Below are 21,346 nucleotides of genomic sequence, written 5' to 3' on the forward strand. Positions count from 1 at the left end.
CAGGGTGCTTTCATCCCAAAGACTCGACTTCCCGAAGCTAGGAAAATGTCGATAGCTATCCTAGAAGGGTGGAAGATTCATCGCCATCGCCATCGCCATCGCCATCACCGTCACCAGAGTGGGCTAGCTTGTTGGCATAGGGCATAGCGTCGCGACGACGTCGTCGCTTCGCGGTCCCATTATCGTCGCGTAAACGCGTTATCGTCCGTGCTTCTTATCGTGATCGCGATATCAGTGGCCCGAGGGGACAGATTAGAATAGCCGCTTGCTGGCGAGCGAGAGCGAAGAGGAGCATCTAGCTCGTTTCCGAGCCAGGTAATAACTTCACCCTCTTATTTTTATCGCAGACCCGCGTCAACGCCTGTCCCGTTTGTTTTCCCGTTGCGCGATATTCTTGGGCACACTTGACGTTGATATAATTTCCACCCCCTAACCCCATGGACAACGGGTTTCGAGGATTTCCGAGTCAACCGAGCGAGTCGTCGATAGCGGATATAGTAGCGGGGTTTGAGCGCGATACGACGAAATAAAAATAAAGAGTTCCACGCACGGGGGTGGAAAGCGATCGTACGCGAAATAAGAGCGACTGCGGCGACCATAAACTGTGTCCGCTTTATGCGAGTTCGTGCAGCCGAATGCGCGAGGCAATTCACTGGCAGTTTCGAAGAGCTTCTAGCAAAATACACTTTGCGACCAGAAAAAAGGAATGTTTCGTTATTTCGAATCGCAAGAAATGCCACTATTTGTGAAATGTTACTATTCGACGAGACGATTTTGGGACTCAAGGGACGTGAAAAGAGGGATCGGATCGTTTGAAATGGCAAGAAATAGCAATGGCACTCACTATTTGGCGCAGTCGATTAGTTGGTACTCGTTACTTCTTTCGAAGCTCTGCTGCACACCCCGGTCCTTCCAAAGGGTTTCGACGATCTCGTAGAATTCCTGCGAACACAAGGACACCACGATTTAGTCGATCACTCGTTAAACCACCCGTGAAATTGTTAATTGCTTCTCATGTAAGAAACGACGCGTTATTGATTTTCTCAGCAACGCACAGCACTCGCTTACTTTTTCTTTAGCAAATTCTGCTCGAAGATACCAACGTACCTGTTATTATTAGTCACGACTAGACTGTGGATCTTTATGCAACATGACCCCTCGACATACTATTATGTCATGATAAAGAGACTATTTACTTTGAACTTATCTTTTGTGTAAGCTTGACAAAGAACTTCAGAGGAAATTCACGAATGCGCCTGGAACGATAGCAGAGATATTGCTGGGACGATAACGAAGATGTTACTAGGATGATAATTAACATACCATTGGTAATATTTATTTCATTCCTTGCGGCATAAGATCTTGCATAGACAAGACGTGTTCATATGCTAGAGGATTACTAGTTGGTCCACGGATGTTCAAATAAAATGAACTTAACACGATCGAGATAACAAGAAACAGAATATACTTGTACCGAAAGTAATGCATATAACTTGGAAGCTATTGCTTCGATGGGTGCTGCGGCGATCGGGTCGAAGAATTTGTCGAAGCTGGGAAGGAACTCGAAGAAAGTTGAATAACAATGTAGCTGGGTCTGATGGACCCAGCCATCGCGGCGGAGGGCTAGAGCAACGGCTCGCATCGAACCGTTGAAAAGTTTCGAGTTGCGCGGCTCGTGACTTCGCGAGTCGCGAAAGTTGGTATAATTTGCCTTGAGTTCGGAAGCGACTGCTATTGCTTCTCTCTCTCTCTCTCTCTCTCTCTCTCTCTCTCTCTCTCTCATCGAACAAAAATCCTATGGAGGAAGTTATACGAAAGTGAGGCCGATCAGCTACGCTTCGAAGCATTGAACAACAACGACACGATTAATTTCCATGCTCGTCTCGCTCTCGAAAACGAAACGCGCGCGCACGCGAGAAAGAGAGAGAATGGATGGTTCGTGACTCGTTGCGATCTCCTTGACAAACTTCCAACGGTGTAGGTTTCCGATCTGGTCCTGTAAAAATATTTTTGTCGATAGAACACACGCGGATGCTTGCTTTCAGTGGCGTGTTCGAAACTGTGACGCGGAAAGCTCCCTTGTCACTAGAGCCAAGATCACCGTTTCGTCAGAACCGCCATTTTTTCGGATATTTTTTACCATCAGGCTGCGCGCCAATTCATAAACTCGCCACCGAAGCTCGAAACAGTGATTTATTCCCTGAGAAAACAAACGAACCCTTCCTTGTGTCTCGAAGGATCCAATAGTTTTCCTCGAAACGTTTTTTTCGATCATCTTTCAACTTTTATGACAGGAAGCCCAAGCAAACAGTTAAAAATCACCTCACCCAGCTTTCGCATACCGTTCACACGCTTTTCACACAGCAAGTAATCGGATAAATTATTGTCATCGCGATTTTGGCTCCGAACGATGTCACCGGCGATTACTCGATCTAATTTTCTAATTTTGTAATGCCACATGTTATCGAAACTCGAGGGTGTGCGAGAAAAGCCTCGAATTTCACCGATGATTCGCTGAATATAAACTTCCGCATGTCCGACAGCCTCGAATATGCAGAAAGCAGAACGACATCTGATAAATTCGTGACTGTAGAAACACAGACACGAGGATGTCTTTCCGGATACTTCCTTACGTCCGAGAGAACGTCCTGGGGACGGGATCGTCGTTCGTGGGTTTCGCGGCGACGGTTTATAATGATCTTACAAGCATTCGCGATTTTACAACGGACGTTTTACGGGACGTTTACTGCGGCGTGCAAATATACCGACGAAACGAATACGTATCACTGCTGGAACTGCGGACACACTTTTACGATTTCGGTAATTGCCGGGCGCGACGGGTGGTGTCGATCGATTCTGAACCTTCACCCTTCCAGATTGCGGCCCTTCTTGACACAACCTTCTTCTAGATAGAGCTGGATCTAGAAATTGAAGAGGAGTTGGCGATCGAATGAGATATTCTTTTGATAACGATGACAGAACAGCGTAGTGTCGAGGACAATAAGAATATAAAGCGCTGTTAGAACGGGACTAAAGTGCGATCCGCGTTACTCAATGCAAGTGCACGCGCGTTATCGTCGCACGCTCGACACGAGGAAAACTGATTGCGAGCTCGAACGGTAAGACGCATAAATTTCGTTCACCAGCCGACACACGTTCGAGCGTTTCGATTCAATTAATTCGGCCGCGTCGCGTCGCGTCGCATCGCGTCGGTACGGACGACCGTCGCGCAGAGAACCGCGTGATCGTTACAATTCGCGTGTACAGGATATGTCTCCGGAGAATCGCTCATCGCCACGATACCAATGCCGATCGATTACGCTTCCCGGCTTCTACGAATCAGAGAACAATCCCCGGTACCTGCAATGCTAACGCTCCGACGACCTTCGAGTATTCGTGAAGCTGGCAAATGTTTAATCTTGCGAAATTCTCAACGAAATTTGCAGAAGCATTAGATAAACGTCTGTACCTCGACACGTATATGATGGTTACTCGAGAAAAAATTGTTTTCTTGCTTCAAAAAATTGACAAAGCCCACTTTCCAGCATCTTTCCATGAAACATCGTCCTAGAAAATTCGCTGCAAAATCTCTAGTTTCATAAATTTCTCAATGAAATTTACACAATTAACAAATGAAAATACGTACGTTAAGTGCATACTTACGTAACAATTTTTCAATAAAAGATTTTCCCTCTATAAAATTGCCGAATTTCACATTTCAGCACCTTGACTACCTTCGCCTTTCAAAATTCCCTGCCAATGTGTCAATTAATAGACGAGGAGCATACGTCGACACACACGTATAGGTATGTATAATGGTTTTTCGATCAAAAATTCCTCGTCTCCGAGAAAAATTCTCAAAGCCGACTTGTGCCAACTTGCACCGACTTGTACCGACTTCTGTACGAAAAATCCCAGTCTTATGTATGACAGTCTGCATCCAATGGGCCCACGGTTAAAGGCACGTACACAGATCGCGGCGTTCACTGCCAGTGAGTGACGCAAAACACACGGATTATTTTGTCACGACGACTTTATTTCGAGACGAGCCGCGCCGCTATACCGAAACGCTGGTCCCGCTTTCGCGTGCCGTTCACGAAACCACAACCACGAATGCGCGTCTTTTGGTACCCAGAAAAATCGTTGTTCCCCCAAGGGGAAATGCCGATACCGATACAGATACCGATACCGATGCCGATGCCACGATAACATCCGAGATTCGCGGGTTTCTTCGATTAACGAGACACGAGCACAAAGCGAAGTCGCTCGACCAAGATTCAATTAGCTCCTTTCTCAAGAGGATATTTCAGGTCGTCTATCTCATTGCTAATTGCTCGACGTCTTTTTCCACCATTGGCCAGAAAACGCCTGATCAAAGAAAAATACCAACTCGAAGAAACGATTAATCCGGCAGACATTTTAATTCGATAGATGAACGCGACTGAGTTATTTGAGTCGCAAAATGCAAAAAATTGCTAGAGCCCTATAAACGAACACAGTCTCCGTGTCGTAAAGCAGAATAGTTGGATGCTTGGGAGAGTCTCTCATTCCCCGCACACCTGTCCACAATCGCATCTGCGCACTAGATTATTTTTCGAATTGCACTGGCGATCCCTGGGACTGCCTATTCGAAAACATCAAACGCTTTGTTTTGCGAAAACAAAGTCATCGTCGTTCCTCACCGATGTCGTTGATCTGTTCCCCGTAGATCGTTACGCAACCCCGTCGGTGGAATTCGGCGAGAAAGCGTGCCGGTGCACGGAAAGATCGGCGAATCGACGAATCTTTAAGGGATAAACCGTGCTAGCAAGTTCAGCGCACGTCTCGTAGAGGCGCGGCTCAATTGTTGTCCTGAATACAAAACGGCTAAACGAGTTAAATAGCGCGTAACGCGACCGGCAAAACCACCGCCGAGGTAGGGCGAGAGCGAGCGAGAGAGAGAGAGAGAGAGAGTCAGGGGGGGGGGGAGACGAGCCGAGGCTCGTGTCGTAATATTTTAATGGCACACGTACTCTCCTGTCGCCCCTAACTAGTTTCGCAGCCAGCGATTCATAGTGCCCGGTTATGAAATTATGTTTCTCCGCACAAACGCCGCCGAGAGGCGAGAGAAACCGATCCCCCTTTGTCGATCTTGGTGGAGTTGTTACGATTTTCGTTATAGAAAAGTCGCAATTTCTCCGTAACATCGCTTGGGAGAAGTCGAAGAGACGTCGCATTGCAGCATGGAATTTAGTAAATCGTGCCATCGATACAACACAAATGTTACTCGAATTTGAAATCTTGAAAAATTAAAATGCTGTTTCTTATTAACTGATCAGTGAGTGACGTCGATGGGCGGAACCAAAGAGGCGTGCCACACGTACCATGTATGCGAAGATTCGTTTCAAAGTTTACACATACCATGATGTATAAATTATTTCTAGAGCTGTATGCAATTGACTCTTGCTACATTCGTCTAATCAGAATTAGTCGGAATTCGAGATCAATATTAGCTCATGAGGATCTCGCTAATCTCGATAAGGAAACCGATTTCGGATGTTGCAAAGAAACAGCGCCTGGCTACGATTTACCAGTCACGGCACGGTTTCCATCGAACGAGTTTCGTTCTCTTTCTCTCTCGCCCTCTCTCTCTCTCTCTCTCTCTCTCTCTCTCTTTCGCTCTTCTAAAGAGAGAGAACACGGCGAACCGATCGCGTGCGCGAACACGCGCGAGGAATGGCGCAGCACATCATAGCCGAGACAGTGTATATCGCGCCAACATGTGCGATTGCTGTGTAAACATTGTAAACGAGGCATTCTGTGGCATTCTGCGGCGAGCGAATTCTCGTTTCGTTCGGTGCGGTGGCGTGCGTGCACAATGCCAGAAAAATGTGATCGCAAACCGGCACCAATTAGTAGCGTTGGGATTTTCGGCGCGGGAATTTGATCAAGTGTAATTACGAATAGCGGTCCAAACTAATTTCCTGACATTTTCGCGAGAGAAGATTGTCGAAGAAGCAATCGCAACGAGCAGCAGATACTACCTACCGCACTCGGTGTACGTGTAGGTAAAAGCTGGGAAATATACAGATAAAATTTGAAAAAAATGTCGAAATTAATCTTAAGTTGTACAACACAACCTTGACATTTTCTCGGATTCGTAATTTTTCTACATTCTACATAATGATGCGGCGACGAACTCGAACTCAAACTATATTGTAAACGTTCTTTTAATATATTGAAGTACAACGCCAGGTTTCACGATTAATGTTACCAATCGTTGAGCAAAACGTCATCTTACTTTGTATAACTGAAGCTTAATTTTCGCAGATTTTTTCCTGTTATTTTATTTACATATTTTCCTATTTTTGCATAGGTATGCACTGGACGAACATTTATTCGAAGACAAAATCGTAGAATGAATAACCGTTGTTTTAAGTACTCTGATCACGAAGGGCCGCGACGGTGGATTAGGAACGGTATAAAAAAAAGAAATTAATCCATCAAAATTGGTCTCTATTGTCGTCTAAACGGGCATCTCCCACTCCGGCATCTACGCGGAGTCCCTTTCCGGTACAGTTTCATTGAATAAAAGTAGAAGCACGAGAGAGAGAGAGAGAGAGAGAGAGAGAGAGAGAGAGAGTGCGCGCGCGTGCGTGCGTGCGTATGTGTGTGCGTGAGCATTTTTCATCACGTTAGAGAGAGGTGGCTCGGGGAGGATAGAACAGCACGCGGAACAAATAGTCTGGCTGACTCACCGGGGGATAATCGAAGTCTGGAGAGGACGAGACATCCAGGACATAGTCGACTCTGCTCTGATTCGTTGGGTCCTCCAAAGCGACGGGTGGTGTTAGCGTGCTCATCGCGCTGGTTATCGTCTGGAAAACAGAGAAAAACGTTATCAGATCGGACCGCGATCTCTCCTGGATCCTCCTGTCTTCCAATGCTCGAGATTTTTAATCCATTTGCATACGCAAGCAGAATAATCCGTGCGCGATGGTCGTCAACTATCACCGTAGCATCTACATACGTAGTAAAGGTTAACTGATTTAATAACTCGTCTCTATAATAGTTAATACTAATCTGGTAAGCAATCCAAAAAATTAGCTAATTAACTAATCGGTGATCGTTGATCACCGATCATCTGCTACAGCTTCGCTGGCAAAAATGAATACCATTTATTTTGACCAAGGAGTGCTCAAAAGAGCTCCTCTAACCCTTTGTTCTCGAAATTATTTTAATTCCGATAGTGTCACGCAATGACGGATCCAGCTTGATCGCGTTTCCCATGGTATCGGAACGATATCGTTATGGGAGGACAGGACAGCAGCCAATAATCATCGAAATTCATTTGCTGATCGTTCCGCTAATGTCACATTCGTAATACCGGGGAGTCCCGGTGGAAACTTGTCCATTATGTTCGGTCGGCATACGGAAGCGATCGACAAGGTTACGCACGATACGCGTATCTAAACGCGACCTCGAACGACAAATTGATGACGGCACACGCTCGTCTCGTTTCGTTTCGTCTCGTTTCGTCTTGTTTCGTCGCGTCTCCTAGCGTCTCCTAGCGTTTTCTCTCGTTTCTAACCGTGAGATTACATCCATTTACGTCCAACGAGACGAACGTTTGCACGCATCTCACGGCTAGCGATGGGATCGAGCTGAATCGGCGATGAAACAGCTCCGGGAAACGAAAGCGACGCGGATTTCTGGTTAAAACACGCCGACAATTCAGGAATATTAACCGTTTGGCCACCTGGAGCGATTAGCAAAACTAAACCTTAAAAAGTTGCAAGAGAGGGAGAGAGAAAGGCTAATTTAGTTTAAAACTCTGTACGGGCAGCGAGACCATTTTGCGAGTTCCCTGGAAATTTTAAATTCTTTAGATAATAATTTTATCAGAAATTTTTGCATCGCTTGCAATAGAAATGTTTCCCTTAATTTAATCGCAGCTACGATCTAATTTATTTCACGGGGATTGTGTGCAATCATTTTTTTTAACACGGCATTATGGTTACGGTATGGTCGGCTCTCGTTCTGCGTTACATACATACGTACCTGTGTCTGCGCAGAAATGCAACGTCGATCGCATTAGATAGAAAATTAATGAACGAACAAAGCCTAAATAGCTGCTGACAAGGAACTAATGTGGACCGTATTCGTAAACGTACTAAATTTTATGGAATGAAACGGATATAAACTAAATTACGTAATTATACGTATACATATATAAAATACAAAGAACGCGAATCCATTGTAACGAGAATCTATAGCGTAATAGCAATCAACGGAATAACTATAAATCGAAGATCGAACACATAACAATATTCGTAACAGGCTAATACCTGCAAATGTACCTGTTCGAGCGATTCTAATGACCAGGAGTCGAATAATCCAATGATCAAGGTTGGAAAAATGTTGAGAATTTCCGATACCTTTGCAAAATCCGAATCGTCTATCGGATCGATGTTGGATTAACGATATTCGAATTGAATCTATTGTTTACAGTTGAACAATGATCTGTGTTCCGATGTCAAGATTTGATCGAGCTCGAAAGGAAACAACCGCAAAAGAAAAGCCCGGGTATTGATTCAGCGATAAATGACTGAATCCGAAAATATCCAGTTTGCGCCGGTACACCGTTGCGTGAATTATTCAGCGCGTTTCGTTAAATATCCCGCGACAGTATTCTTGGACAAGTTGGCGACCAATCTCGCCGATTCCTCGACACCTTTTTTTCTTTTTTCGGCAAGTAGTCGAGTTAAACATTTTACCCTGAACAACTTCGCAATCGGCGGAATCGATTCCAAATTCTGTAATTACGCGAATTAATCAATAACTGGAGTAGAATTCTTTCTTACCAGTATCGCGTCCCTGATGTTCTTCTTGATGTCCTCGATTTTTTGCCGTTTCTCCCTGTATAATAAGAAGAGAAAGCACGATTAATACGAGGATTGCTACAATCGATCCTTGCGTCGAAAATCGTGTGTTCGACTTAAGGTCGGAAGTGGTACGAAAAATCGAGTACGATTTAACTACAAATTTTTAACTATTTATTCTACGATAAAATTTATGAATATTCGTAACATTAATATATAATAATATCCAGTTTCGTCTCAATTCGTTTCAGATATAAAAATTTCAATCCGATTTTAAAATGCAATTTTAAGTATGTCAACGAAGAGGATAACCTAAAAAGCAATTAGCTTTATTTAAACAATCGAGAAATTTATATCGATCTATTCGATCGAATCTGCTAACTGGAACCGAAGTTTCGTTAGGCGATTGGCGATTGGCGATTGCTGAACCGAAACCGAAGAGGGAGCCTGTTTTCGCGTGTGTGCTACCGTGTTACGGTCTCATGGCGATACCTGTGCCAGGCTTCTGTCGTCGTGGAGGTATTGTTACGCTTCGTGTCTTACCGTTTATAAACGGACCACGCGTGGATCGCAAAACGACGACAGTCGCGATCTAATACAGGTTACCATTCTCGATACGCGGCGCCAACATCTTCGCGAAACGTTATCCCGAACAAACATCTCCGTCATCCAATAACCGACGATTTTATTTTTCTAATTGATATTTTTCAAATATACGTTAATAATATTTCTAATAAACATTTCTAGCGGTTATTTCGGAGTTTGCCGGAGACAGCATCGGTAGTCCGAGCGTGGAGGATCAAGGAGTTGCAAGTAGAATAAGTGAGCGAAGAGGACAGACAAGTCAGCCGAAGAGTTTCTCATCGTTTTCGAGACACACTCTATCTACTAAGGTACTACTATGTATTTTCCTAAAGCTTATTCTGGACTTTGTACTGTTCTAGAAATATTCGTACAATTGTTCTCGTACAGTGAAAAAGTTTGCCAAATATTCTGGCAAATAGATAAAGTCTAACAACAACTAACAATAAGTTGGAGAACCGTAGGAGTTGCGAGTTGCGAGTTGCGAGTGAAACGAGTAAGCTACGAGTAGAATAAGTCAGCCTTAAGTAGAATGAGCGAGCTACAAGTAAAATGAGAGAGCCTCGAGTAGAGTGAGTGAACCGCAACTAAAAAGAATGAGCCTTAAGTGGAATTAGAGAAGCACAAGTAGAAAGAGTGAGCAACGGGCAGACGATTCAGCCTAGAGCATAAAGCGGCGTTTTCAAGCACGATGATGAGAGCCCTGCCCCCCCGTTAGCATGATCGCTGGACGCTTGTTGCGCCTCGTACCGGAATAATCGGAGGATCACCTGGCCGCGTTAGACGATCGGCAAAAATAGGACTGTATTAATTTCTTTGGTGACTAACGGCGTCAGTATTATAAATAATTTTCGACGTCCAACCGGCTCCAATTCGGCGGATACACGCACAGACACGTACGTAGAACGCGGAGGAACCCGATTCCCTCCGCGACACACCTACGAAAATAGTGATTTTCCCCGATTACCGCCGAGGGTACGACGATACCAGTTCAAGTTAACTCTCTCTCCCTTTCTGTGCGCGTGTAATCGCAAGGACCTGTTCACTGTTCACCTTTCGGTGCACCCGATAAAATTATCGAAAATCGAATTCTATTCTTCGGCACATCGGTTCTCCCGCAACGGTCGCCCCGCAGTCCTATCAAATATACATCGGCCGCGATAGGTATACAAAGATTGCAAATAGATCGTGAAAAAGACACGAGACGGTGCTGCTATTTTTGGGACGACTTGTTTATACAGAGTGCCGCGGTGATCGTCGTGATCATCGTGATTATCGCGGTGCAACCGGAAAGGGGTGATCCTTTGATGAACAAGAAGAAAATGACCGAACATGGAATAGGATGAAACTGCGCTGTTACCAAGATCCGACAAATAAATATTCTAAGTCAATGATTTTGGCACTCTACCGGAAACAAATATTGTCCTCGTGTCGCGTTCGACACTCGGGCATGCAATTACAGCTTTTTAATCGACACATACGCACGTTCAGCTTTCAACACGGATACCGATGATCAACAAGAGATATTATAGTAATGACAAATTTCGACAAAGATACCGAAAATTACCGTAACAAATGCAGTAGTAGGTTTCCGCTGTAAGCACTTGCGAAATCGGCATCGACGCGTAACGATTCCTAGTAGTGGTGACGCCAATCAGCGGGAAAAAACGAAACGATTCTTCGATCGCGTCGCGACGATACAAACAGTCTCTCTCTTTCTTTCTCTCTCTCTCTCTCTCTCTCTCTCTCTCTTGCTCTGTCGCTAGCCGAAAATAAAATTCCGCGAACGGAGACAGAATCGCCGCGCGAAACGTAACAATAAGGCGTGTTTCAGCCGCGTTATCGGCGCCGGAAGAGGCAGACAGAATTTACGACGCACGCGAACCGGGCCGACCCGTCTGTTTGCACGTCGTTCTCATCCTATCTAGGCTGCTCCTGATTCTCCACGTATACACCGACGATATCTGTTACGATAACGAGTCGTCTCCGGCTCCTCTGCGATTTTTCTTCGATTTTTCTGCAATTTTTCTGTGTTTGCTCTGCCAGTGGATGAAGACTTTGGGATAGTAGACGCTGTGAAAAGAACAACCATACCCGTATTCTACAATTTACAGGAAAGAAGGATGCTTGGACAACTAGGAGAAAATCAGAAAAGCAAGTCAGGATCAAGACTACTCAAAATCGTCCACTTTGTTCTAAACTAAGATCGATACTCGAATTGAAGTTTGCTCGGTGAGCTTTCAAAGGAAGGTCCTGAAGATCGCAAGAGAACGGCAACTTACGCTTCGCTGAAGCCATTCACGTGCAATATCCTCATCTGTTTGACGATCGTGCTCTTCCCGGATTCTCCCGCTCCTGAAACAATCGACGCATGTATTATTATCTGCTCTTACTCGGTTCCCTATTACATATTTTAAACCTTAGCTCTTACTCGATTCACTGTCACACATTTCAAACCCTTACACTTTCGAGATTCCAGGGGGAGTGCGGCGTAGCTCTGTTTTTCTTTGGAAAACGCACCTCTACAACCGCCACTCCTGACCCTCGGAATCAATTCCTTTATCACTCTTACAAATAAAAAACGACGGATACGTACGAAACTCTAGGCAGGTCAGAACCCTGCCAAATCGGCCAAGATTTAGTTTAGCACTGTAACCAGTAACTGTGCTATTAGTTGTCAATTTAGATCGATTACCTTTAGAACATGCAAGTTTATTATGCAATGTATTGTGTAAATCGATGAAGATTTAGCCTAGCATCGGTAAATCTTCTATTATCCATACTGTAGAATGAAATTATTCCAAGTCAGACGAAATATCTAGAAGTTAGAACAGCTTCGACGTGGAAAGGATTTATAATCAAAAAGTGCTGCGATTTACCAATTCTTCGAGCGTATTAAATCACTGTGTGAGGATCGATTAGGATCAACAAGTCAGCGGCGATGAATGAAGCTTAATGTTTCCAGGCGACTCGATATTGCCAACGAAGAGAAGTGGTGAACTTTAAAGGATTCGGGCTGTCGAGACGATACGTCAAAAAGTCCATCGGAAATAGTCGTCCGTGGGTGCATTGCCGATTTTTCTCGACTCGATCGTTTTCGTCGTTGTCGTCGACCCATGGCTTTCTATTTGCCTGTTTTTCTAACCGTATCGTAATTGTGGAGGACGACAAGGAAACAATGCAGCAACAGCTGTTGCTTCGCTCGACTGTACATGGGGCAGGGGGGCACGCAACACACGTACAGTGAGAGAGAAAAAGAGTGAGATGCTGAGAGAGGAAGGGGGGCGGGCACATCCACGGTCGAATTAGAACGACGACCTACATAAACGGAAGAATAGGAAGGTAATGGCTAGGTGTTGGCTTAAGTATCGCGATAAGTGGACACGGTGTACATGTGAGGGTGTGCGACGGAGCGCACGCGCGCGTCCATGTTTCTGCTCCCGCCTCCCCTTCCCCGCTCACCCTCTTTTTCCCCTGTTACCTCTTTGTGAAAAAGACTCCCGATTGTCAAGAGAACGGGAAGAAAGAGACGAAGAGAGGGCACGAAAAGGGTACAACGTGAACCGATGAATATTCGTGGGTGCCGCCACAGCCGCCGGCTCTAGTACGATAATCGATAAAATTGAATTACGCGCCGCTGAGCATCGCGATACTCCGATAACTGGCCTGGCTTCGCCGAAATTCGAGATTACAACCGGTTCCCTCGACGATCTACACAACACGTGGATATTTGCGAGGCGAACGAGCCGGAAATCGTCGCAGTCGCGGTGGTTTCGAGGGTGGTTTCAGCGGGGATGGCACCCATGAAATATTCGCAGCGACCTTTCTTTTGCGGCGAACCGTAACCAGAATTACTTTTTGAAAGGCAAATCCAATGTCGAATCGAGAAACTGGTCGAATGGAAACGTTGATCCTTCGAGGACTTAAGAATAAGTGTTACCAAATGTCAGAAAATTGAGCCCGTGACTTCTTCTAAAAGAGGCATGTGTACGTCAAACGGTTCAAGAGAGAAAAAACAGTGAAAAAAGACTGACTGGCCCGTCGCCTCCTAAGTCAGCAATGCCGCGAATAGACATGGCTTAGGACTTCCTGCTCCTGGGGAGCTGGAGCAGTATTTAACAGGTTGACCGAAACTAGCGAATTTGCTATACGAACCCGGCCAAAACAAGATTAGGGCAGAATTGGAAGTTGAATATTTCCGAGACCCCTTGTATAAGAGAGCTGGCTGGAACAATATGACTTGAACCATGAAACGGAACTTGAGCCAGAATTAACTGCAACGCTGATGCGACACCCTTTTGGTACATTGGTTTTGCCCTTGCCCAGTGGAGGATCACGCGATATTTGTAGGGTCGCTAGATCTTGAATTTATGTCCCTTAAATAGACCCATTCTTTAATGAAAGCTTCGGTACGAGAATAGTTCCTTTATCGTGAAGAAAGTCGAGGGTGGCGATCAACGGGAGCAATCAACTTTTTGTTAATAGAAAAGATTGGTAATAAGGAGCGTTCCGTGTTTCTTATTTTCTGGATTCCATAGAACGCATGTTTAAAATATTTATAATCCCGAGAGGACTAATTTCAAAGACGACACCCCTATCTAGCTCTTCTGCTCGTTAGGATGATTATAGTAGTCGTCCGTAAAGGTAACTATGGTTGCCCATCGGTCAAGGGTTTATTTTGTACCAGAGATGCGGTCCACCGTATAAATTTCGCGTTAATTACCAACGATTACTGATCACGCTTAACATACAATCAAAATTTTGATTATCTACATTGGAATAAAGAAAATGGTGAAGTAGTAAAGAATCGAATATCCGAACCATAATCTCCAACGTGACTGCAGAGATAACTCAGGGACATTAAAACTTCGGTCTCAAATTAATGGATTTCTCGAAAATTACAAACTTTAATAATAAAGTCAGTCTAGTTAACAGGGGCGACGAACGGAAGAACAACTTTAGAGAGAGGACAAAAAGCTGGAGTAAAGGGTTGGAAAACTATGATCCGTACCAGTGATCTTCAAATTCTGTCGGATCGTCTTCCGATAAGAAAAAAAGACAGAAGTAATAATATCAGGATTTGTATTAACCGCGAGAAAGTAAATTCGTTACACCTATATACTGTTCGTTCGCGTATCCCAGAGCAATAAAAGCGCGCAATCCCCTCTGCGACCGTTGACATGTTGCATCGCGAGAGGGGCAGATTACCGACAGGGTTTGTAGGCGGGCAGCGGCGGTTGGGGGTTGCAAGTCGGTATCGGATGAAATCGGAATAAAAAAAGCAAGCGAAAGATGTACATTGGTCACCTACCCAACAAAAGGAGCCTGTGAGTAGCTCGGTACACTTGCTTGTCCTTTTGCAATTGCCTGGTGATGGCATCCGAGCGTCTCTTCTGATTCTTGCTATCATCCTGGCTGGCCTTGCTGCTCTGGCTGCCGAAACACCCCATGACACACCACGAGAGAGACACGCGCGGCTCGCCCTCTTCGCTCTTCCCTTCCACTTCTGTTGCTTCTCTGTTTGTCACCGCGTTCGAAAGAAACAGAGATATATATCTCTCCGGCACGCCAAAATACCTTCTCACACTCCCTCTCTCTCTCTCTCTTTCTCTCTCTCCCTCTAGATTGCTCTGTCAGAGCTCCGAGGCTATGGTATACTTCTAGCAAACTCTGCCAGCTTGTTTATCTCTTCCGCGTGCAAAATGCGACGTTCGATCAGAAAAGTAGCAAAACTACCCTCTCCCGAAGAGATTCCGTTTCGATGTCTACGACCGGTCCGTTTCGTTCCTTCGTTCCGGCCGGCTGTCTGTCTGTCTGTCACTCGATACTTAATCTATCACCGTCGGCGCTTACACCTCGAGCCTTCGACCTTCTATCGACGTCTCCCTCTCTCTCTCTCTCTTTCTCTTTCCCTTTTCGCCACCCGCCTATCGGTGTCTCTCCCTCGACTATCTTTATCCCTGTTCGTCTATGGTCCTAGATTTTTCGTACACCAGACTACCGTACACGGTATATCTCGAACCCCGTACCGCGTATCGCACCTCACACGTTCACTTCACGGCTTCTTTCACTGTCTCCCGTGGAACCATAGCTAATACACGCACATTGTCGGCGACGGTGCTGCTAGGTCCAACGTTAACTTCGCGCAGAAAAAACGCAGGGAGATGGTGTCTAGGATGCTCTGTAACTCTCTCCCTCTCCCTCTCCCTCTCTCTCTTTATCTCAAACTCAGTTTAACTGAACGAGCCGAGTGCGCCCAGTGTGACACCTGGTCACTAATTGATCCGCTCTGGCGAGAAGAGTACGGGCGAACGTTACGTGGCGGACATGGGCGACGTCGACGGTTTTCGGTGTGTCACGAGGCATATACCAACCGGTATATTGTTGCTGAGTGTGGTGTATCGGCCGGCCGAGATGCCACTTACGAATCCTCGGTTCAAACGCTGGGCGAGAACCGGCCGCGAGCGCGAGAGACACTCGGCGGCAGGTTGCAATAGAGGGAGTAAGCACGAGGCACCGAGAGAGGCTCTCTCGCACGCGCGCGTGAGAGAGAGAGAGAGATAGAGTGGGAGAACGAGACACGCCGGGACTTGGATAATAGGTTGACGGTGCACTATCGTCCGATGCGCCTCTTGTGATGACTCGCTAACAGGAGACGACACACACGAAATCGTTTTCAACTAGAGAAACTGAAGGGAACTGAATGAAGGGACACACGGCGTCGTGTGTCGCTCGTGTACAACGACGAGGCACCAGCAATCTCTCAGCCTCACTTCGCAGCGCCCGCCCTACTACCTTTCGGCCAGAACAACGAGAAGTTAAAATAGATCGGCTCCGGTGCTTAGCGTTGCTTATGGTAGCTTTTTCCTCTCTAAAGGCTCTTTCTCCGGTAGATAAGGAAGACTTTCAATGTTCCCTCTTGTCCCTCTTGAACCGTGAGGGGGTTCCCCACGGATCCCCAAGTACCCTCCTCTTCTTCTTGGTCCTGGGATTTTCCTCAGATTTTCCTCGGATCTTTCCAATTTTTCGAGGGCTCGTCCAGGTTCCCCCTCTCCGTCTCTGCTGGTACCACTCTGTCTCTCTCTCTCTCTCTCTCTTTCTCTCTACCCCTCTCCGCGAGCTTCTCGACGACGAGAACCACAGCACCAACCACCACTCGGGGAACCCAACCGTGTGCCTTCTCTCACACACACCCTCGAGTGGTATCTGTTTTCTTCGTCTGTCTATCCGTTCCTCCCAGCACCTCGGTTCTCACCACGTTCGCTCGATCTCCTCACTCAAGAATCCCCGAGGTAAATCGCGGCCAAAACATCAGAGACGAGGTGCTCCCTGCAGCCAACATGTCGTCTGCTAGGCCCACCAACGCGGCGGACCACCGCGCTTCAGATGGATCAGGTTCGTATCCGGTGTACCGGGCGCCCCGATCCTCTTTCCGGGCCGATCTACCTGGCCACCGTCACTTGCCGATGAATACCGACTCCGTGCCCACACCGCAATTCCTCTCCCGTTCGATCTCTGGACCGTAGTTTTTCTTTAGTTTCTCGCTCCAGGGCCAACAGTCTGTCGTTCGTGTTCCGTGTTAATGCGTCGACTACGACGCCCTCGAGGATCCTCGCCGGAAACTAATCCTTTGTATGTGTGTGGGAGTCATTCGTAAGACATGTAGGTGCACTGTTCACCACTGTCACGGCGAACCTCTGTCGTTCGCACATGCTCAGTTACTTTCACGATAGATTGCGCTGCAATCAAGCCATAAATCTGTGTACATCTGTGTGTAACAAGGCATATATGAGAGTCGAATCACTAAATGCTTCCCTGAAATTTTAGCTAGATCGTGAATTACACTGGCATAAATGACGCGCGATCTTTATGAATAATTATTACCACCTTGGTAAATTATACTTTTATTCTACCAGTTAACCGGTACCCATATCGGTGATTGAAATGTTGGCAACATGTATAAGGATAACTTGGTATCTACGTTGCCTCCCTTCCCTCGCCGCTTTTTTTAAGTTCTAGGATTGATGGACTACAGATTTGTATGCATTTACTTTCTCTAATTCTAATTTGTTACAAAGTTAGGTACTAGCGTGAGAATTGCCGGAAATTTGCGCAATTTATCGGTTGAAGTAACGTATGATTTATTTGTTCATTATGCCGCAGATACATTTTATACAGATCGAAGCAAGTTGAAACTAAAGAAACCTAAAGATTCTAATATTGAAGTTATGTGACCGAAGAAGCGCCAAATGGTTCCTTTTAAAGGTAATTTTATATTGAATCCAACATTAAATAAATCACAGAAGTATGTCCTATAGTTATGTCTTAGTTATAGCTATTGTTATTCCTTGTTTTATTATTACAACATCAATTACAATATCTTTATTATTTTAAATCAAGGGTGTAGCGCTTATAAAGTAAAAACTAGGTACAATGAATACATCGTTTAAGCGGCCTGCACGTTTGAATAACGTATTTCTAATACAGAATAAAAAGAGAATGAACGGCATGGTTTCCTTAATATCAAAGGAACTTGGTGACAATAAAATGTCAGAGCAATGCACAAGTACAAAAGTTTTCGTTCTCAATAAATAGCGATAAGACCCGACTCCAACAGTTTTTGCAACTTTGCTGCTATATCGGGATTCTTCAGGTGGCTGGAAGCGAGAACATTTACATGTTAATAAAGATAAGATCGATGCTTGTACCATAATTAATATACTGAAAGCAATATAATATAATACTTACTCTTGTAGAGCCCTGGGATCGCTTTGCATCTGCTCTAAAATAAGTCGCATGGCAGGATCACGCAATATACTTTGAACTTCCGGATCCGCCATTGCCCTTTTTCTAACTTCCTCGGGATTCGAGCTAACAGAGACTGCACAGGATCGGTATCCCTCCAATGCTTCGCTGTTCGAGGGATCCAACTCCAATGCTTTTTGATAGGCAGTGAGAGCTTTCCTTTGTTGCTGCATCCCTTGTAAAATCTTCCCTTTTCTGATCCAACCCTTAATGAACTTTGGATCGAATTCAATGCATTTCTCGCAATCCTTTAATCCGAGATCGAACGCTGCTAATTTAGTGTAACAGGCTGCTCTGTTGCTATAATATTTCGGGTCGTCGGGATTTCTCTTGATAGCTTCTGTATAATGTTTTATTGCTGTAGGATAATCTCCGTCCTTGTACCTCTGGTTTCCAAGTTCCTTCTCCTCTTCCGCTTTAACCGGATCGATGTACGCTTTTCTCTCCTCCTCCTTAATGATTTTATCAATGTCCGAGAGGAGAGTTTTAATCTCTGGAGTTCTATGCTCGGACATAGATTTCTCGTAGTATACCTTAGCTTGTTTCCAGTTCTCCACTTTCTTATACGCGTGACCGATTCTAGTGAATGCTTTTGCTATTAATTTAAAATCAGCTCTATTCTCTCTTCCTATATCGATGGCTTTCTCGCATTGCGAAATACATTTCTCGTATTCCTTTTGTTCGAAATATACCGCAGCTACATTTAGTTGGTAAATGATTTCTGTAGGCTCTAATTCTATGGCTCTATTGTAATGTTTGAGAGCTTCTTCAAAGTTCTTTTTCTTGTAAGCATTGTTGCCCAACTGCTTCTCGTTAAGCGCTTCTCTCTTTTCTGGAGGCAGGTTATCTTCGTCTTTCTTTTGTGGTTTAGATGGTTCTTCTTTAGGCTTTTGGGGTTTCGGAGGCTGAGGAGGATCCGTGTCCATTGGCTCACCCGCGTCCATGTTCTGACCTAGCAAGTCTTTGAGATTGCTATTTATTTTCTTGTTTTGCAACAACGTATTAATGGCTTGTTGATTGTTAGTGACTTCTTGCAAAACTTCTAAGAATTCTGGATTGTTCAAGAAATTTCTAGTTGTAGGATCGCTTAACAATTTTGTAAGAAAGTCTGCGGGTATGTCTCTATGACCGACACCTGAAGCTAGTTTTCGAGCCTTTACCTCCTCCAAAGCATTCTTGAGCGGCACATTCTCTGGTTCCAACTCTAGGCCAATGTTGTATGCTGCGATGGATTCGTCGTACTTACCCAAGTAAGCAAGAGCACTGCCCTTGCGGGAGTAGCCTCTGGCCCAGTCAGATTTCAAGGTCACAGTTTTCTCCGCATCCTCCAGAGCCTGTTCATACTTGCCTGCTTTTGCATATGCAGCTGATCTGTTACTATATAACACATGATTGTCTTCGTCTAAGGCAATCGCGTCTGTGTAGTGTTTAATAGCCTCCTCGAATTTTCCGTCTTGCAAAGCAGAATTCCCTTTTTCTTTTAACGCAGTAACCTGTAAATTGTATCCAAAAATTCAGCGATACGAATCCAGACCGTGACCATACAATCTCTCGCGTAAATCGGTCGACATTAACCCCGCATTCGCGAGACATTTGTGGCGGACTTAGGAAAAATTAAAGATTTCATGGACTATCGCAGTCGTTTAAAAGTAATTTCTAATTTGCAACAGATTTTAGTTGAGACCTGGTGAATCGCAATGATCGAACATTCAAGAAAGATCGTTCTGCAGGAAGCGAGGATAGCACAACAATTCTTTCAAGATAAACGTGTATGCCATCAACGAGCTTGCGGAGGGAACAATGTTTTCGTAAATTCAACGTATGCGAGCGCAACCGATTAATTTGTCAATATGTTTACCTGAGCCATCACGCTTCACCGTCGAATCGTGTTGCTTTCGTTTCAGTTTTCAAGACTTATTGTTTTCTGCTGGTAATGATACGGCAATGACTCGTATGAATGTTCAGGTTCAGCCTCGAACCGGCGCAGATTTTCAGAAAGCTCCAGAAATGGACAACTAGCGCCGCTCCTTGATTCAAGTGAAACTAGTTGATCGCGATTGTACGCGTCTTCCTCCCTGATTATGTTCGATGTTTTTCTAGCACTTTCGAACGAATACCCCCTACTTTATCTACACTATGGCGAACATCTAAGATCAATCGAGACGATCAACCAGTGTTTCATTCCTGAAAAGCTTCGTTTCGCAATATCGCATCTTATCCCTGTACTGTTTGTAATAATGGTAATATGTACTCGACATTTTGTAATTATGTCCTACGCGGAATGTCAGACAAAATGGATCGATGGGTCCGAAACGCCATCTATCGGACTTCATATCGAAATACTTGAGAGTTTGAGATTACATACATAATTAAACGCGTATGCAAGTACACGTGTATGTACACTGTTTCTCAAAAGTAGAGACGTGCATTATGTAAACTAAATTTTGAATTTGATTAGTCGATGCTCGTGCTCAAAAAAATTGATCCTAATAAAACCATAACTCCCGATTGTTGATCTTAAGTTTTTAGTCAGAGATAAAAGTTGAAATTGTACTCTGCGATTAGCACAGTATGTCTGCTAATAAAGTGCACAAATAACTCTTATTGAATTTGAAAAATTTTCATGTGCTTTTGACAAACACTGTATATTCTACGCGACTTCTTTCTTCACATGCACCATATGTATTTGCATAATTGTACGTCGCACATGTTTTATATAATTCCTACGTTATCACCGCGACTCTGCTCTAATGGTAAATCACGCGTTTCTGTTCAATAGATACAGGATTTTAAATTGATGAACAGAACGATAAATTATCTCGTTGACGTTGTTTCACCGATATCTTTCAATAGTTCTTCTCGATTTTTTACTTAAATTAAGTTACTCTCAGTGCCTTGAACTATCAATTAATAACTATTGGCAGTTATGCAATTTGCTAAAAGAGAGCCTCGTGTGACGCGTAAAAAGTTAGATAATCACTCGGAAAAGTTTTCTGTCGGATTTTAAAAGTCGTCGAAGATGCTAACGCGTTCTACACACCATTCTCTGTCAAATTTTTCCATAGACCAAAATACGCTTCGGAATGCTGTGTTTTACG

The 21,346-nt window shown here is 44.7% G+C and overlaps 2 protein-coding genes and 1 long non-coding RNA gene across 4 annotated transcripts in view; 1 reads left to right on the forward strand and 2 right to left on the reverse strand.

Moving 5' to 3' along the window:
• Galphas (G protein alpha s subunit) overlaps window positions 1-17,038 on the reverse strand; it is a 28,401-nt gene extending 11,363 nt beyond the window's left edge. For both annotated transcript variants that reach the window (XR_013032545.1, XM_033481003.2), the window contains exons 1-5: window positions 14,755-17,038; window positions 11,726-11,798; window positions 8,844-8,898; window positions 6,738-6,857; window positions 845-942 (exon numbers count right to left, since the gene is read on the reverse strand). Coding sequence is in view for 1 of the 2 variants with exons in the window: in XM_033481003.2 (XP_033336894.1) it covers window positions 845-942; window positions 6,738-6,857; window positions 8,844-8,898; window positions 11,726-11,798; window positions 14,755-14,893 (485 nt within the window). In the remaining variant the exon portion in view is untranslated. The remainder of the gene's footprint in view (window positions 1-844; window positions 943-6,737; window positions 6,858-8,843; window positions 8,899-11,725; window positions 11,799-14,754) is intronic.
• Window positions 8,849-11,866, forward strand: LOC143258756 (uncharacterized). The gene is made up of 2 exons (XR_013032546.1): window positions 8,849-9,380; window positions 9,609-11,866. It is a non-coding gene; the product is annotated as an uncharacterized LOC143258756 (long non-coding RNA).
• Window positions 17,039-17,559: 521 nt separating the features above from the next.
• Stip1 (Stress-induced phosphoprotein 1) lies at window positions 17,560-20,309 on the reverse strand. The gene is made up of 3 exons (XM_033481000.2): window positions 20,107-20,309; window positions 18,192-19,741; window positions 17,560-18,100 (listed from the first exon to the last, which is right to left on the reverse strand). Exons 1-3 carry the CDS (start codon window positions 20,113-20,115, stop codon window positions 18,028-18,030), a joined length of 1,632 nt encoding a protein of 543 aa, XP_033336891.2. The 5' UTR covers window positions 20,116-20,309; the 3' UTR covers window positions 17,560-18,027.
• Window positions 20,310-21,346: the final 1,037 nt, after the last annotated feature.

Source organism: Megalopta genalis, chromosome 2, assembly GCF_051020955.1.
Source record: "Megalopta genalis isolate 19385.01 chromosome 2, iyMegGena1_principal, whole genome shotgun sequence".
NCBI classification, from domain to species: domain Eukaryota; kingdom Metazoa; phylum Arthropoda; class Insecta; order Hymenoptera; family Halictidae; genus Megalopta; species Megalopta genalis.